This window comes from Macaca mulatta, chromosome 4 (genome assembly GCF_049350105.2).
Source record: "Macaca mulatta isolate MMU2019108-1 chromosome 4, T2T-MMU8v2.0, whole genome shotgun sequence".
Lineage (NCBI taxonomy): Eukaryota > Metazoa > Chordata > Mammalia > Primates > Cercopithecidae > Macaca > Macaca mulatta.
This window is the reverse complement of record NC_133409.1, coordinates 14,299,846-14,319,699: the sequence shown is the minus strand read 5'-3', so window position 1 is coordinate 14,319,699 and position 19,854 is coordinate 14,299,846. Positions and strand designations below refer to the sequence as shown.

Here is a 19,854-nt window from a genome sequence, read left to right as displayed (position 1 = left end):
GCAACCTATCAAGATTGAACCAGGAAGAAGGAGAAAACCTCAATAGACCAATAACAAGGAACACAACTGCATCAGTAACAAAAAGTCTCTCAACAAAGAGAAACCAAGAACTGGATGACTTCATCGCCAAATCTACCAAACTTTTACAGAATTGATGTGGATTCTTCTCATACTATTCCAAAAACATGAAAAGGAGGGAATTCTTCCAAATTCATTCTACAAGGCCAATATTACCCTAATAAAAAACCCAGACAAGGACAGAACAAAAAAAAAAAAAAAAAGAAAACTACAGGCTAATATTCCTGATGAACATAGATGCAAAAATCTTCAACAAAACAGTACTAAAACAAATCCAACAGCACACCAAAAAGATTAATACACCATGATCAAGTGAGATTTATCCCAGCAATCCAAGGATGATTCAATATACATAAATCAATAAACATGACACATCACACAAAGAGAATTAAAAACAAAAATACATGATCATTTCAATAGGCACAGAAAAAGCATTTGATAAAATTCAACATCCCTTCATAATAAAAACTCTCAACAAATTAGGCATAGAATAAATTTACCTCAGCACTATAAAGTCTACATATGACAAACCTACAGCTAACATTATGAGGAAAAGTTGAAAGCTTTTCCTCTAATAGTTGGAATGATATAAAGGTGTCTACTTTCCCCACTACAATTTGACACTGTACTAGAAGTCCTAGCCAGAGCAACTAGGCAAAATTAAAAACAAAGGGCATTCAAATTGGAAAAAAAGGAAGTCAAATTGTCTTTTTGAAGACAATATGATCTTATCTGTGGAAAAACCTAAAGACTCTGCCAAAAACTCTTAGAACTGACAGACAAATTCAGTAAAATTTCAGGATACGAAATCAACATACAAAAATTATTAGCATTTCTATACACCAATAACAAACTAGCTGAAAAAGAAACCAAGAAAGCAATTACATTTTCAATAGCTATAAAAAATATTATGTAGGAATAAAACTAACCAAGAAGGTGAAAGATCTCCACAATAAAACTATGAAGTACCAATGAAAGAAATGGAAGAAGACACAAAAAAATGGAAAGAAATATCATGTTCATGGATTGAAAAGATTAATATAGTTAAAAATGACCATACCCAAATTGATCCACAGATTCAAAGCAATCCCTATCAAAACACCACTGACGTTCTTCACAGAAATAGAAAAAATAATCCTAAAATGTGTGTGGAACCACAAAAGACCCAAACAAACAAAGTAATCCTGACTAAAAAGGACAAAGCTGGTGGCATCACATTATCTGACTTCAAAATACACTGTAAATATACTGTAACTAAAGCAGCATGGTACTGGCATAAAAATAGGTACATGGATCAATGAAACAGAATAGAGAACCCAGAAATAAATCCACATATTTACAGCCAACCAATTTTTAACAAAGGCACCAAAAACAAACATTGGGGAAAGAACAGTCTCTTCAATAAATGGTGCTGGATAAACTGGATATCTGGATGTGCAGAAAAATGAAACAAGACCCTTATCTCTCACCGTATACAAAATTCAACTCAAAATGGACTAAAGATTTAAATATAAGACTCTGAACTATAAAACTATTAGAAGAAACTAAAAGGAGAAATACTTCAGGACATTGGTCTGGGGAAAGATTTTAAGGATATAATCTCCAAAGCACAGACAACAAAAGCAAAAATAGACAAGTGGGATTATATCAGACTAAATACACAAACATACACACACACACAAATAATCTGATTTAAAAATGGGAAAATGATCCTGAATGGATATTTCTCAAAAGAAAGCATTCAAATGACCAAGAAGTATATGAAAAAATGCTCAACATTACTAATCATCAAATGCAAATCAAAAACCACAGTATGATATAATCTCATTCCAGTTAGAATGGCTATTAACAAAAAGACAAAAAAAAAAAAAAATCAAATGCTGGCAAAGATGCAGAGAAAAGACAACTCTTATACACTGTTGGACTTATAAATTACTATAGCCATTATTGAAAAAAGTATGGAGGTCCCCCTAAAACCTATAACTAGAACTACAACATGATCCAGCAATCTCACTATGGGGTATAAATTTTTAAAAAAGGAAATCAGTATGTTGAACAGATATCTGTACTCCCATGTTTATTGCAGCCCTATTCACAATAACCAAGATAAAAGTATCCATTAACAGATGAATGGATAAAGAAAATGTGTTATATATACCCAATGGAATACTATTTGACCATAAAAAGAATGAGATCTTGTCATTTGCAACAACACTGATGAGCTTGGAGGACTTTATGTTAAGTGAAATAAGCCAGGCACTGAAAGGTAAATACATGTTCTTACTCATCTTCTCCACATGTTCTTACTCATTTTCAGAAGCTAAAAAAGTTGATCTCATAGAAGTAGAAAGTAGAATAGCGATTATTAAGGCTCGGGGGTGGGGGGGGATGGGATAGGGAGAGATTGTTTAAAGGATACAAAATTATCAGTAGACAGGGAAAATAAGTTATTGTGTTCCATAGCACTGTAAGGTGACTATAGTTAACAATAATTTATTGCATATTTTCAAATAGCTAGAAAAGGGGATTTTGAATGTTCCCAGGGCAAATAAATAATAGATGTTTGAGAAGATGGATATACTAGTTACCTTGACTTGATAATTATACATTGTATGTATCAAAATATCACTCTGTACCCCATAATTATGTACAATTTTTGTCAATTAAAATATTTTAAAAGATAATTTAGTTTAATATTTTGTTTCACAAATAAAGAAGCTAAGGCTAAAGGAGGTTACATGACTAGACAAATACTGCGCAGAGAGTTGGTGTTAAAACTGGACTAAAATCCAGTTTTTTGGGTTTTGCTTTTGTTGTTGTTGTTGTTGTTGTTTGTTGTTGTTGTTGTTTAAGACAGAGTCCCATGCTCTCACCCGGGCTGGAGTACAGTGATGCAATCATAGCTCATTGCAACCTTGACCTCCTGAGCTCAAGCAATCCTCCACCTCAGCCTCCCGAGTACCTGGGACTACAGGTGTATTTCACCACTTCTGGCTAATTTTTTAAAAAAAGAATTTGTAGAGACAGAGTCTCTTTTTGTTGCCTACGCTGGTCTTGAACTCCTGGGCTCAAACAATCCTCCTGCCTTTGCCTCCCAAAGTGCTGGGATTACAGACATGAGTCACTGTGCCTGGCCCTAAAGTCCAGCTTTTTGACAATTTTTTATTCTTTACTGAAAGCTAACAAGGTTTTGAAAGTGTGGCAATTAGATTAGAAAGTTTCAAATAAGGCCAGGTGCAGTGGCTCACACCTGTAATCCTACCATTTTGGGAGGCCAAAGTGGGCGGATCACTTGAGGTCAGGAGTTCGAGACCAGCCTAGCCAATATGGTGAAACCCCTGTCTCTACTAAAAATACAAAAATTAGCTGGGCATGGTGGTGCACACCTATAATCCCAGCTGCTAGGGAGGCTGAGGCAGGAGAATTGCTTGAACCCGGGAGGCAGAGGTTGCAGTGAGCTGAGATCGTGCTACTGCACTCCAGCCTGGGTGACAGAGCAAGACTCTGTCTCAAAAAAAAAAAAAAAGAAAAGAAAAGAGAAAGTTTCAAATAAAGCTGTTGTAGTGAATCCATGCCAACATTTTTAAAAAGGGAAAGAAAATTCCATATTTTGTGAATGATTTTAGCAAAAATCTTATCTACAAGGAAATGTAGTTATTTTCTCACCTTCAAAAATTTTGCTTGGAGTTGCAATAATGCATCTGTTCTTCTCCGTTCTTTTAATTTAGTCAAAAGCTTCCTTTGCCACGGATCACATTTTGGCTTGATCTAGTGGACAAACACGTTCACACAAAGTTACAACATAACAGAATGATTCTCAATAAAAGTTGCAGGCAAAGAGATTCAAGGACCTTCTGAAATGGTATCTGGCTTTGGTGCTAGGTTGGCTAGGACAAGTGAGCTTTTGGAAAGGGTCTTCATGGGTTCACAGATCCATTGAAGGAGACAGCAGCACCAGTTCCTGTTGGTGCCTGGCCTATAAGATGCAGTAGATCCATCTGGGATGACACCATAACATCCACAAGCAGCAGGAACCCTAAATCCATCAGAGTTGGTCATTGCACTTTATTTACAGGGCAAAAGAAGTTCACCCACAGACTCCTTGTGACTCCACATTTAAAACATCTTTCATATTAATAAACTGTATTTCAAAAGTAAGTTCTGTTGCTGTAAATACCATTAACACTCAAATTTATATCTCAGCCCTAAACTCCAGCCTATTATATCCAACTACTCCTTTGATATCTATTCTTGGATATCAAGCGTAACCATCTAAAACAGAAAGTCCAGCTTCCCTTACATGGACTACCTTGTTCCTCAAGCACTAAATGGACTTAGGAGCAATCTTTGATTTCTCTCAGTCTATCTTTATTTACTCCTATGGTCTGAATGTGTTCTTCTAAAATTTAAATGATGAAACCTAACGCCCAAGGTGATGGCATTAGTAATAGAATTTGGGGATGCGATTAGATCATGATGGTAGAGCTCTCATGAACAGTATTCATGCCCTTACAAAAGAGGCCTGAGGGACTTTGGCTTTTTTCTTCCACCGTGTGAGGATATGGGGAGAAGTCAGAAGTCTATAGCTTGGAAGAGGACCTTCCAGAACTTGACCATGCTGGCCCCCTGATCTTGGACTTCCCAGTCTCCAGAACTGTGAGAAATATATTTCTGTTCTTTATAAGCTACCCAGTTAATGGTATTTTGTTAAAGCAGCCTGAATAGACTAAAACAATCATACAAGATTTATTTTATTTTATTTTATTTTTTGAGATGGAGTCTCACTCTGTCGCTAGGCTGGAGTGCAGTGGCACAATCTCGGCTCACCGCAACCTCCACCTCCTGGGTTCAAGTGATTCTCCTGCCTCAGCCTCCTGAGTAGCTGGGACTATAGGCACACACCACCACACCCAGCTAGTTTTTGTATTTTTTTTTTTAATAGAGAGGAGGTTTTACCATGTTGGCCAAGATGGTCTCAATCTCTTGACCTCATGATCCGCCCACCTTGGCCTCCCAAAGTGCTGGGATTACAGGCATGAGCCACCGTACCTGGCCCAGATTTTTCTTTTCTTCATAATACAATCAATCCTTGTTGTTTGTGGATTCCACATTTGTGATTTTGCCTACTATCTAACATTTTTTGTGACCCAAAACTCAATACTAGTGGAGCTTTCATAGTCACTCATAGGCGTGTGCAGGGTAGTGAAAATTTGCGTCACCCTATGCGCATATTCTCAACTCAATTTGAACAAGGCAACACTCTGTCTTCTTGTTTCTGCTTGCATATTACTAACAAGGATCCTTTTCGTGGTCCGTTTAGTGCCACATTCTTCACATTTTTGTGCTTTTTGGTGGTCATTTTACTGTTGAAAATGGTCTCCATGGGTAGTGCCAAAGTAATGTCTAATGTTTCTAAGCATAAGAAGGCTGTGTGATGTGCCTTTCGGAAAAACTACATGTGTTAGATAAGCTTCATTCAGGCATGAATTATAGTGCTGTTAGTCATTAGTTCAATGTTAATGAATCAACAATATATTTTAAATAAGATGTCATTAAACAGAAACACACGTAAAACAGTTATGTATTGATGAGTGTTCCGATGAGAGGTTCACAGGAACTAACTCTATTTCCCCTAGAGGTAACGATTCAATGTTTGCTAACTCAGTGTTCATGGTGACTTTCCAGAGCAAAACTACCTTGAATAACAGGAACTGACCATAGTTAGCACTACCTAAAATCATCTTATTTAGTTTGCTTACTTGCATATTGTTTGTGAATTGTGTATCTCCAGCATGAAGGGCCATACCTGATATACAATATGTACCAAATAAATAGTTTTTGACTCAACGATTGGATTTACACAAGTCAATCACACCCTTGGATAATAAGCTTAGCTCTTGCCAAGTATCTGAGATCATTAGTAATAAGCAGGGAGTTTGGGCCCATCAGAGTGGGGTACAGGCATCTGGAAAGCCTTCAGGGAAGGCAGATCAGCATAGCAAACTTCGACACAGAGCCAAGGCAGGCAAAGAGCTGGAAGAGTGTGGCACACAAGGCCAGGTTCTCTGAGTTGCCTCAACTGAGGACACGGAAGCGTCTCCCCTAGTCAAAGAGGACAGTTTGCTGAGGGCACTAAGGAGAGAGGACAACAGGGACAACATAAACCTGGTGCTGCCAAGTTGCCTAGCCTGCTTAGATGACACTGTGACACTGCTGACATCACCGATAGATGACTATCACCACAAGTCTCCTTACCTTTATGAAGGAAATCCAGTTGGCTCTCTTTTTCAGGGTCATTCTGGGCCCTGCCAAACCCAAATTATCTGCTTTAGCTATTCCAGCTTCATAGTCTGGAAACGTTTGCAATCTCTGTTGCTCCATGAAGATGCTTTGAAATTTTTGGGAAACCTAAACAGGATGAAGTGAGAAGTGGAACCCAGAAAAAAAAAGTCTCAGAGAGTGGGCAATTTCAAAAACAGCTACTGATTGTCTTTGAAATAGCCTTGGAATCCAACTAATTTATAAAACACGACTCTGTGACAGTGACAAGACCTTAAATGGGCATACCTGTGTGGCGCATGTTCTCAGTCAGCTCATTACCATAATTGTGTGTATTACCTGTTCTGAATGTCTGCTCCAGCGACTGGAAATATATTAATGTATTTATTTATATATATTTTGAACTGGAACCTAAATATAAGTGAGAAGTAAATTGTCTACCTTTGGAAATGCATTCACTTTTTCCGACCACCCAATAAACTATTATAGACTATCTAAGGATTAAATAAATCCTGCTCTCAGAGGCCTGACAAGGATGTGGCTAGAGAGGAGTCCAGATGCTAGAACCTGTTAAACTCTTTAAGGCATCTCAACCTATTCCTTTCATAGCTTACTTTCAGACTGAGGCTACAAGTGCTTTCTACAACATCAATTCCTACTGTCAAAATGCTAAACATTCCTTCTTCCCCCTCCAGGGTGGGCCCCTGTGGTGGCACCTTTATCATTATATTTGCCACGTTGGGTCAGGATTTCCTCACTACATGGTGAGCCCCATTCAGGGTATAGACTATGAATGTCAAGAATTCACCACAAGGTGGTGGCCACACAACAACATGAGTGTACTTAATGCCACTGAACTGAACACTTACAATGGCTAAAATGGTAAATTTCGTTATGTTATTTTACTACTCATGCGTGCACATGTACACACACAGTAAGAACCTACCACAGTGCTGACACATACTAGGGCCTCAACAAAGGTTTCTGGAATGAGTGAGCAAATTTGTGAGTCACAGAGCTGAAGATTCTTCTAGTAATAACGCTGCTACCTCTGAGTTTGGGCTATCCAGTGCTGTTGCCCCTAGCCACATGTGGCTGTTTAACATTATTAATTAATTAGAATTAAACAAAATTTGAAATCTTGTTCTTCAGTTGCGCTAACCACATTCCAAGTGCTCAGATAACTATTAGTGTATGTGACTAGTGGTTAACGTGGGACAGTGCAAAGGCAGAACGCTCCATCGCTTCTGTAAGTTCAGTGAGACAGTGCTGGCCTATGACTGGGTTGGCAAACTCCTTAAAGGGCCAGATCGTAAGTATTTTAGCCTTTACTGACCACAAGGTCTCTGTCACAGCTACTCAAGTCTGCTGTTGTAGTGTGAAAGCAGCCATAGAAAATACATACATGAATAGGCATGGCTGTTGTTAGGGTCTGAATGTTTGTGTCCCCACAAGATTCATGTGTTGAAATCCTAAACCCAAAGTGATGGTATCAGGAGATGGGAATTTGGGGAGGTGATTGGGTCATGAAGGTGAAGGCTTCACGAATAGGATTAGTGCCCTTATAAAAGAAGCCTGAGAGACTCTTGCCTTCTACCATGTGCGGACACAGCAGGAAGGCACCACCTATGAGCCAGAAAGTGGGCCCTCGCCAGACATCAGACTACCTTGATCTTGAACTTTCCAGCCTCCAGAACTGTAAGAAATGCATTTCTGTTGTTTAGAAGCCACTCCGTTTATGGTATTTTGTTAGAGCAGCCTGAATGAACCTAAGACTGCTGTATTCCAAAACAACTTTATTTTAAGAAAACAGGTGAGGGCTGTAGTTTGCTGACCCTGCTCTCAGGCATTAGAGTATCAGAATAAACAGCACCTAAACACAGGAACTCTTCCTAGGCAAAAAAGTTGATGTAATGTGATTGGTTATCTTGGAACACAATTAGTGTTTCACCTAATACTGTCGTAAGAAAATTAAAAGTGGAAATTATCACCATAAAAAGGAGACAAGCTGCTCTTTGGGAAAAACATGGCTTTGTTGGAGTGCTCCGCCAGGCTTGTGTTCTCTCGTTTATCATTAATAATAGTCTCCTGGGCTATAATTAACCTTTATTTTTTTTGGTTCTTCTTAAACACCATCATATTCTGATTCTGTGTTTCGCCTATCATAATCCTTGATGATAATAAGGGTGAGGACACTCCCACAGAAACACTCTGCTGGAGATAGTGCTGCTGGTGGCATGAAAAGAAAGGCAAAAGCTAAACATCATCACCTTCAAGGAGACAAGAGGACATGTGATACCACTGGTTCCAGTGAGCTTAAAGAGGCTGTCTGTGTTACACACTAATAAAAATCATTCTGGGCCGGGAGCGGTGGCTCATGCCTGTAATCCCAGCCATTTGGGAGGCCGAGGCAGGAGGATCACTTGAGGTCAGGAGTTCAAGACCAGCCTGGCCAATGTAGTAAAACCCTGTCTCTACTAAAAATACAAAAATTAGCTGGGCATGGTGGCACATGCCTGTAATCCCAGATACTTGGGAGGCTGAGGCAGGAGACTTGCTTGAACCTGGAAGGTGGAGGTTGCAGTGAGCTGAGATTGTGCCACTGTACTCCAGCCTAGGTGACAGATTGAGACTCTGCCTAAAAACAAAACAAAACAAAACACCCCCTCCACACACACACACAAAATCCTGGTAAAATTATGCTGGAACAAATGGAAATGCAAGTGAAATTTCAAACTCACGCAAATGGTGATAGCACAGACAGTAGCTTACTTCTTACATAAAGAGCATTCAAAACTATTCAGATCTTATTTTTACCTGTTTGGATCCATCAATTTCTTATTTTTACCTAGAAATATGTATACTTGCAAATAATATACAGCTAGAGCTAGAAAAATCTTTATTGTTGAAATTTTTGTTATTATAAATCTGAAGTTTGGCCAGGTGCGGTGGCTCATGCCAGTAATCCCAGCACTTTGGGAGGCCAAGGCGGGCAGATCACCTGAGGCCAGTAGTTCAAGACCAGCCTGGCCAATATGGCAACCCCATCTTTACCAAAAATACAAAAATTAGCTGGGCATGGCTGAGGCAGGAGAATCTCTTGGACCCAGGAGGCAGAGATTGCACTGAGCTGAGATTGCACTACTGCACTCCAGCCTGGGTGACAGAACAAGACTCCATCTCAAGAAAATATTTTTTAAAATCTGAAGCTATCTACCTATAGTCCTATTCTTCTCTTTGAAACAAGTTTTGTTTGTTTGTTTGTTTGTTTGAGACAGGTTCTCACTATGCTGCCCATCCTGGGCTCAAGTGATCCCCTGCTTCAACCTCCCAAAGTGCTGGGATTACAGACATGAACCACCATGCCCAGCCCCCTTTGAAACAAGTTTTAACATGGCTTTTGATAATATGAGTTGTCTTCATTTCAGGAAGTACAACACTGTGTTATAGCAGAGAAGACTGCATGACTTTAAACATCACTACACAAGGTACCTGCTATTAAATATAAAGCATTTTGTCAATAAGGAAAGCTATTGCAATACATTTTGAGAATTGGAGGGCTTTTTTGCCCTCCAATTGACAACTCTGCCAAGCAAATTTGCCAAATATTTACATCATCTACTATAGACCATACACTACTTTTGCTTTAAGTTCTGCAGAAAAACAAGTCCTGAAATCCTTCTGGGTTCACTATTTGAGTCCCATTACTCTTACAGAGGAAACTTTTCCTAACTGCTAATCAAAATTTCACCTATTACTACTTTATATGATCACTCTCGAAACAATTGTTGGTAGTAAAAGGTGCAACTCTGTGGAAAATAGCAGTGCTTTCTTTCATGAACACCTATATTTGTATTAAGAAAGAGTATATCAAATACCAAGGAAAAAAGTTCCATTTCCTTAGCAGAGTCCCACAGCTCTTCCACGTCACATGGGATATCGAAATGGGAGAGCAGGAGCTTCAGCTGAGGTTTCAGTTCTCCTGTTTCTGTTGTGTGTTGGGGGAGGACAAAAGCAGCTTCTGTTCTCATTGGCCCTGAAGAAAACCAAAATCAAGAGCATTAAGACCAATGAATACTGTCAGGGAGAGAAAATGGAGAGTCCTTTGAGACAGCTAGAAGTAGGAGCTCCTCTACTGACGGGATGCCCATTCTGCTCCTTTGCCAACATTTTCTGCCGCAATTTACAGTCTGCACCCTACTTGGCCAGGTGGATCTGACAAATTCTTGGAGCTGGGCTTTTGCAGGAGGCAGCAAGGACTCCTTGCCATCTCACAGCCTACAGGAGAAACCCAACAGACCTTTTGGGGAATGACTTGGAGCAGAATTGTCTACTTTGTGGTAAATGAAGAACATTATTTATAAATTTATCCAACAAATTAGAAGAAGGTGAGAGCCTTCAGCTGCTTTCACATAGCTAGCTCCCCCTCATCTCTAAGGACCCAGTTTGAACTCCCCTCCTTCAAGAAGCCTTCTCAGATGCCCCACAGCTGGGTTTGGCTACCTCTCCCAGGCACTCCCAGGACACTCTGTGCATCCAAGCAAGAATGTCACTCAGAGTAGAAATCTTATCAGGTTTCTTAGTCATCTATAACACAAGGTAAGGGCAGGAAAACTGCATTAATTTTATTCAGATGAAGAAATTATTTTAGATTTATGTAATATGAAAACTGGAAGGAGCCTTAGAGATCACTGATTCTGAAAGGTGTATTATGGAGATGACCAAATTGAGGGCCAAGGAAATGAAATTCAGGCCCACAGTGAGGCCAGGACAGGAACAAGCCTAGAGCCCAGTACTGCTGACTTTAAGTCCATTTTTTTTCTCTCACTCTTAACTTGCTAATTATAAAGACAGAGATTAAAACATGTCTTAAAAAGTGTTTGTTATTTTTTCCCATCTGAAAATATTAAATTAAGATTTGTCTATTAAGAAGATAAAACCTTTTGGTATATAGAACAATTTTTAGCAAGATCATGGGACAACCAGCATAAGTCTAAAATTACAATCTTCTTTGCTCCACATTACCCGAGGGGAAAGAAGACTAATTTCTTACCAGAAATGCTGGTATCCACAGGGTCAGGAGACGCAGGACCCTGAATGTCAGGGTCAATGTCATTGACACAGACCTTTTCATTTTTCTGACCAACTTCAGCGACTTGGTTGACAGCTACACTTAGCACTTTGGAGATGGGCAAATACTGAAGGGCCTACAGAAGGGCAAGACCAAGAGGCCAAACATCAACACAATTCTCACAGAAGCTTCCAGACTCAGGTTCAGGAGCAGCCCTTTGCTTTGGGAGGGAAGAATAGAAGTAGAGGTGGAGCCTCAGTAACCTGCCCAATGATGAGGGGTTACATTTGGAGCTCGGAGACTTAGTACTGTTACTGACTCTGAGTGGCCTTAACCTCCAAACAGGTCTACTTTGATCAAGGATCCAAAATGGACAAGGCACTTGTGAGGTGCTAGGGATACAAAGAGGAATAAGACAGGATACAACCTCAAAGAGCTCACGGTTTACTAGAAGACCCAGACTTACAAGCAGATTGTTATAACACCATGTGACTGGTGAGAAATGTATCAGAGGCAGAGCCCATAGTGGCTGGCTGGGTGTGGGGAAAGGATGAAGCCAGGTTTCTGATTTGGGCAATTCCGTGGATGATGGTGTCTCTGAGCTAAGGCAAAGAGAAGTAGGGAAAGATGTGTGTAGAAAAACAATAATCTTTCCAAAATGGAAATGTGATCATGTTACTCCTTTCTGACGCCTCTAGCCTGACTTAGGGCCTCTCTGTGACTCTCTTTACCCTATGCTTATACTTATCCTGTGCTTTGTTACCCCATTGTATTTCAGTTGAATATTTACTTACCCATCTTCCTACCAGCCGAGGACCCAGTTACTTTTCAGCAAAGGCCGTATCCTTGCTGCATGCCTAGGACAAGTACCTGGCACATATTAGACCCTCATTAAACATTACCTAATATTTAAAAAGTGGATCTAAATCAGAGAGCACAAATTCTGAACAAGATGGTAAAGACAAGAACTTCCAGAGTGAATATGAAATAGTAAACAGAGACGTCTTCGAGAAAGCGAAATTAATTATTTCAGTAGAATAAAGTTACAAAAGAGAAAAATGTCTAAGGTTTCAAAGAGAAATCCAGTGACCCATTGTGTTTCTGTCATTTGTAGGGCAGGTGGAGTCCTGAAACAGTGACAATCTAAAACTAAGTGACAGATGTGAGAAAACAATGTACTGATCATCCCTGGAAGGGTGCCACACCATCACGTCACTGTGCTTCACATACCTGCAGGTACTGGTGAACAGTCCTGAGAGACTGCAGGTGGCACACTAACCACTTTGTATAGACAGTCAGGTCTTCCTGTGTCACTAAGTTAGGAGGATTGCTTTTTCCCATGAGGAAGTTTTCTCGCGCAACAGACAACCTTTCAGCTCTCTGAAGGGCATCATTGTACTCCTGCATAATGTAGCCAACTTGTTTCTGTTTAAGAGAGATACAGAGATAGAACTCGGTTATTTGCAAGCCTTATGCTCTGTATCATTTGCTTCCAAGCATAGGGTAATGTTGTTTTGGGTCTAAATAAAGGGGTTCTTTGAATCCCAAAGTTCTTCCATATTCTGAATTTGACTTAAAAGGGCAGTGGTCATATTCTTAGGACTTTGAAGGAGACAGACTCCAAGCAAAGAGTCAGTGCATAGGGATACTTATAACTGGAGTCAGCTTCTGAACTTTTTACCTAAAGCTGAGGAAGCTAAGTCTGTGAAGAAAAATACATTTCCTCTCATACAAAACTTCCTTCAAATCTTATTCTTAAGAATAGTTTACCTTTACCATTACCTTCTGTCATTGGTAGAACAGGCGAGAAGGCACATCCATTAATTTCTTTTCTATCTTTAGCTGTGACTTTTAAAAAACTGACAAGCTTATTGGCCATTTTGTTTCAACATAAAAAATAGCCCAGAGGTTCTGTTCATAGACTTCCTACCTTGTAAAGAGGATAAAGTTGCTCCATGATCTTACTGTGTTGGCAAAACCTCTTCCACCTAAGCATGTGTAAATATTTACTCTGGGCCAGCTGGGTAATTCTTTCTGTGTAATACTTTAACAAGAAAAACAAGCACTTAGAGAAGGAAGATTGAATAAGTCTTAATAACACTAACAAGAGGAAAATCGGTCTCTGGTTGTTTTGGAAAGATTATTTTTCTATATGAAGACCATAACATTAAGAGGTCTGGCTCGGCCGGGCGTGGTAGCTCACACCTGTAACCCCAGCACTTTGGGAGGCCAAAGTGGGTGGATCCCCTGAGGTCAGGAGTTTGAGGGCAGCCTGTTCAACATAGCGAAACCCCGTCTCTACTAAAAACACAAAAAATTAGCTGGGCATGGTGGCAGGTGCCTGTAATCTCAGCTACTCGGGAGGCTGAGGCTGGAGAATCACTTGAACCCGGGAGGCAGAGGTTGCAGTGAGCCGAGATCACGCCATTGCACTCCAGCCTGGGCAACAAGAGTGGAACTCTGTCTCAAAAAAAAAAAAAAAGAAGAAGAAGTCTGGCTCAAGATAGTATTCAAATTGAAATGAAGTTAGTAGACATTTCTAAGTCCTTATGATCTGTTGCCAAGTCAATAGATGTAAGCTAATTTCTCAGTTACAACAATTTTAGCAGTGACATAAAAGTCTGTCAAGTTATCTAAAGCTGAGCCTAAAATTTTTTATTAAAAACTGAAATTATGAGTCAAAAATACAGAGTACATTACAGGTAGGATTATAGCTTTTAATCTCAGATCAGAAATTTTATTTATATCTAAAAATGTTTAATTTTTTAAAGATTTTCTTTCTGATAATAAAAATAATACTGACTATGATGGAATAACCAGAACCAGACTTACCCTTTTATCATAAACAACTAGAAAATTGGACACAATATATAAGGCAACTGTTTTCTGACATTGGACAACAGGCAGTGCAGGACTCTGGTCCCTGAGAGAAGGACACAAATCATGTAGGCCCTGCAATCACCTTGGTTTCCTACCTGAAGGCAGTTTCTGAGCCATGGAGCAAGAAAGGGAATCCTAAGCAGAGTAGATGATATTTCTGAGTTAAAGAAAGAGAAACTGAAATTTGGAAAATTGAGTCAGCCGAAGTTTGCAGGAGACAAGGAAGCCATGCAAAGAAAGGATTCTAGAAATCTGCATCAAGATCCCTTTCAGTCTGTTGCTGAATACTAAGCCAAGCATGTAGAAGGTGAAACTCCAGTTAGTTGTCCAAAGAATAACTGACTAGGGAATTGTAAACTGAACAGTTCCGAGTTCATATGAGGCTGAGAGATGTTCAAGTCCAACCAGCTAGAGTGAGGGCTTTTCACTGAATATCTGGGACATTCAGTAAAGACATCAAAAGCTTTAGTGAAAGGATAAACTATGCCTAGAGTAATGATTCTAAACCTGCTCCAACAATCCCTAAGCCTTGAAAGGATTAAGCTGATCTGTAAGTAACTTAACTGCCTACCAGAATAAAGTCCAACAAGCTCTAAATAATACAAAAAATCTGGTACTTAATAATGAAAAATTTACAATTTTCAGCATTCAAAAAAAAATTACTAGACATGCAAAGAAAGAGGAAAGCATGATTCAAAAGCAAAAGAAAAATTAGGGATGAGAAACAGGCCCAGAAATGACAGAGATGATGAAAGTTACCAACAAGAACTTTTAAAGAACTATTGTAAATATGCTCAGCATGCTCAAGGATTGAAAGGAAAATGTGAACACAGGCTGATCATGGTGGCTTATGCCTGTAATCCCAGCACTTTGGGAGGCTGAGGTGGGCAGATCACTTGAGGCCAGGAATTTGAGACGAGCCTAGCCAACATAGTGAAACCCTGTCTCTACTAAAAATACAAAAATTAGCCAGGTGTGGTGGTGTGTGCCTGTAATCCCAGCTTGGGAGGCTGAGGCACAAGAATCACTTGAACCCAAGAGGCAGAGGTTGCAGTGAGCTGAAATAAAGCCACTGCACTCCAGCCTGGGCAATAGAGTGAGACTCTGTCTCGAAAAAAAATTACAAAAAGAACAAGAAAAGAAAATGTGAACATACGAGGAAAGAAATGGAAAATATCAAAACAAATCAGATGGGAACTTCTAGAAATGAAAAATACAATATCTGAATAAAAAACTGACTGGATGTGATTAAAAGTAGATTAGACAGTGCATAAGAAAAGGCTGATAAATCTGAATACATAGCAGCAGGAACTATGCAAAATGAAGCACTGAGGGGGAAAAAGACTGAAGAAAATTAGTAGTCTTAATGACCTATGAAACAATATGAAGTATTTAACAAATGTGTAATTGGATTCCCAGAAGGAGAAGTGCAGGCAGAAAATATATTTGAAAAAATAATGGTTGAAGTTTTTCAAAAACTGATGAAAACAATAAACACACAATCCAAGAAGCTCAACCAACCCCAAGCAAGAGAAACACAAGGAAAACTTCAACACACATCATAATACAATATCTAAAAACCATTAAGAAAAAATCTTAAAAGTAGCCAGAGAATAAACAGATACACTATGATCAGAAATGACAACTATGTATATCCATAAAAAAGAATGAAATCATGTCCTTTGCAGCAACATGGATGCAATTAGAGGCCATTAGCCTAAGTGAATTAATGCAAAAATAGAAACCCAAATATCACATGTTCTCACTTATAAGTGGGAGCTAACTTTTGGGTACACATGGACATAAAGATGGGAACAATAGAAACTGGGAACTACTAGAGAGGGGAGGGAGTGAAGGGGAACAGGGGTTGAAAAACTACCTATTGCATACTATGCTCACTATCTGGGTGACGGGATCAATTGTACCTCAATCCTCAGCATTACACAATATGCCCAGGTACTTTCATTATTAAGTACCAGATTTTTTTGTATTATTTAGAGCTTGTTGGACTTTATTCTGGTAGGCAGTTAAGTTAACAAACCTGCATATGTACCCCCTGAATCTAAAATAAAAGTTGAAATTATTTAAAAAAGAATAAAATATCAAAAAAAGAAAGTTACTTGGGATTTTGTTGATAATTTAGGTTTTAATGTGTCTGTGAAATGCAAAGACTTTTGCTGGTCAATGCCAGTGACCAAGATGAACCATGGAAACATTACGTATTAGTCAGCTCTCACAATGCTAATAAAGATATACACAAGACTGCATAATTTATAAAGAAAAAGAGGTTTAATGGACTCACAGTTCTACATGACTGGGGAGGCCTCACAATCAAGACAGAAGGCAAAACATGGTGGCAGGCAAGAGGACATGTGCAGGGGAATGCCCCTTTATAAAGCCATCAGATCTCATGAGACTTATTCATTATCATGAGAACAGCATGGGAAAGACCCATCCCCATGATTCCATTACCTCCCACCGAGTCCCTCTCATGACACGTGGGAATTACAGGAGCTACAATTCAAGATGAGATTTGGGTGGGGACACAGCGAAACCACATCACATTAGTTCAAGTAAGCAAATGGTTAGAGGTTGACAGAAAAAAAAATCACTTAAATTAGTGAAGTGCTCTTTCCTGTTATGATATATATTTGAGTTTCCTTTTAGCTTATGAATAAACATGTGTACTTACATATAGTAGTGATAAAAATTCAAACTATTCCACAGTTCTATTTTAAAATGGCATGTTTTATATTTTTTTGTATAATTAATCTTAATTGCAAAAATGTGTATACTTAATCTCAGTGAAAATAAAGCTGTCACCTAAGAAAGAGAAGGAAAGAAAGAAAGAGAGAGAGAGAGAGAAAAGGAAACTATGTAAGACAAAAGACAAAAGACAGTGGAGCAGTATCTTTAAAGCAATAAAAAATCACCAACCCAGAATTCTATGTTGAACAAAAATATCTTTCCAAAATGAAGGGGAAATACTTCTTTCAAAACAACAAAGGCTGTGAGAATTTGTCCCTTGCAAACCTGAACTACTAGAAATGCTAAAGAAAATTCTTTGGAGAAAAGGCAAATGATATCATATGGAAGTTTAGATAATACTAGAGTTTCTCAACCTCAGCAACTATTGACATTGGGGACTAGATAATTCTTCATTGTGAGAGACTGCCCTGTGAATTGTAGAATGTTTAGCAGCATCCCCGGCCTCTACTCACTTAATGCTAGCAGCAACCAATCACACCCCTCACCCAAATTGTGACAACAAGAAATATCCCCAGACATTTCCAAATGTCCCTTGGGGCACAAAATATCTTCTATCTCTACCCCTCCTCTCTCTCCATTGAGAAACACTGATATCCACAAAAGAATGAAGAATGCCAGAAATGATAGGGAAAGAGAATCCTGAATGAAAACAATGATGACAGTTTGACTTGCAAATAGTATCTCAATATCTTTTGTTTCTTTGTGATTAATTTAATAGTTAATTCCTAACTAAAGAATTAACTATTGCTAAAGAACTAATTTGTATGCATAGGTAAGATATAACTCGTAACACAGGAATAGAGAACAAGGAATTTTAAAATCTAAATAATATATACTTATTATAGAAAATTTAGCAAACATATAAAAGTAGAAAGGAGAACTTCATTATCCTGTCATCCAAACATAACATTCATTAACATTTGGTCTAAGTCCTTCAAGTGATTTTTTTCTATACATACTTGACCATTATTATGACATACATACACACACACACACATTAGTTTTTGTTAACATTTCATATATAATAATTCCTTATGCTAATGTTAAAAGAAAAACTTTAGACAAATTAAATTTAACAGTTTAATTAAGTAAAGAACAATTCATGAATTGGGCAGCCCTCCTAGCCCCCCAACCAGAGTAAGTTCAGAGAGACTCCAGTGTTGCTGCACAGCGAAAGAGGATTTATGGACAAAAAGGAAAGTGAAGTAACAGAAAACAGAAGTGAGGTACAGAAACAGTCAGATTGGTTACAGCTCAGTGTTTGCCTTATTTGAACACACTTTGAACAGTTGGCTGCCTGCAAGTGGCTAAAGTATGACTTCTGTGATTGGCTGAGACTCAGTTACTTGTTACAAGAGTAGGTTATGGTCTATTTACAGTCCAGTTAGGTTACAGGTCACTATGTAGGGAGAAACCTTACCAAGGTTTCTGAACTTACAAGAAGGCAGCTTTAAGCTAAACTTAATTTAACAATAAAAAATGTTTAATGGCAGAACAATATTCTACCATGTACCATACTGTTTTTCTTAACTCTTTATCTTATTGGTGGATATTTAGGCAATTCTAATGTTTTACTTTTATTATAATGCTGTAATAATAATCTTTATGGAAAACTATTTTTCCCATGTCTTGAGTTATTTTCTTAATAGAAATTTCCAGGACTGGGCGCAGTGGCTCACACCTGTAATCCCAGCATTTTGGGAGGCCAAGGTGGATCACTGAGGCTAGGGGTTCAAGACCAGCCTGAACAACATGGTGAAATAAAATTAAATAAAATAAAATTTCTCAGAAATGTCTTCTTTTATTTATTTATTTATTTATTTATTTTTGGGAGGGAGTCTCGCTCTGTCACCCAGACTGGAGTGCAGTGGCACGATCTCGGCTCATTGCAAGCTCTGCCTCCCAGGTTGACGCCATTCTCCTGCCTCAGTCTCCAGAGTATCTGGGACTACAGGTACCTGCCACCTCGCCTGGCTAATTTTTTGTATTTTTAGTAGAGACAGGGTTTCACCGTGTTAGCCAGGATGGTCTCGATCTCCTGACTTCGTGATCCACCCACCTCGGCCTCCCAAAGTGCAGGGATTACAGGCGTGAGCCACCGTGCCCAGCCAGAAATGTCTTCTTTAGGTTAGACAATAGTTTTTTTTTGTTTTTTTGTTTTTTTTTTTTAAGACAGAATCTCACTCTGTCACCCAGGCTGGAATGCGGTGGTTCAATCTGAGCTCACAGCAACCTCCGCCCCCTGGTTTCAAGCGATTCTCCTGCCTCAGCCTCCCGAATAGCTGCGACTACAGGCATGAGCCACCACGCCCAGCTAATTTTTGTATTTTTAGTAGAGACAGGGTTTCACCATATTGGTCAGGCTGGTCTCGAACTCCTAACCTCAAGTTATCTGCCTGCCTCGACCTCCCAAAGGGCTGAGATCACAGGCATGAGCCACCACGCCTGGCCATAGCCAATAGCTTTTTAAGGGCTGGAACTGTCCTAGTCAATGTTGTATTGCCCTACATAATCGACACAGAAAGTATTTAGCAGAAATTCAGTCAATTGTTCTATGCCTTTAAGCCGAATTTAAAGCTATGAAATAGATCTCTGACAGCAGCGTTTACACTAGCCAAGTCGTGCAAACTATACATGTCGAGAAAAACAAAACCTACCCTAGTGAAAGGATATACCTGAAAGCCAGTTTGCCCATACATTTCTACTAAATTTCAAATGAATTTTTCAAATTGCAATATCACTCTTACCTGCAACAGAAGCAAAGGTAAATTTTCAGG

General features: G+C 39.0%; 1 protein-coding gene across 1 annotated transcript in view; it reads right to left on the bottom strand.

The window, feature by feature from the left end:
- LOC700544 (uncharacterized) overlaps nucleotides 1-11,543 on the bottom strand; it is a 151,273-nt gene extending 139,730 nt beyond the window's left edge. The window contains 4 exon segments of the mRNA XM_015137604.3: nucleotides 3,745-3,846; nucleotides 6,334-6,486; nucleotides 10,236-10,393; nucleotides 11,411-11,543. Of these exon segments, the coding sequence (XP_014993090.3) occupies nucleotides 3,745-3,846; nucleotides 6,334-6,486; nucleotides 10,236-10,388 (408 nt within the window). The 5' untranslated portion in view covers nucleotides 10,389-10,393; nucleotides 11,411-11,543.
- Between the last annotated feature and the right edge of the window lie 8,311 nt (nucleotides 11,544-19,854).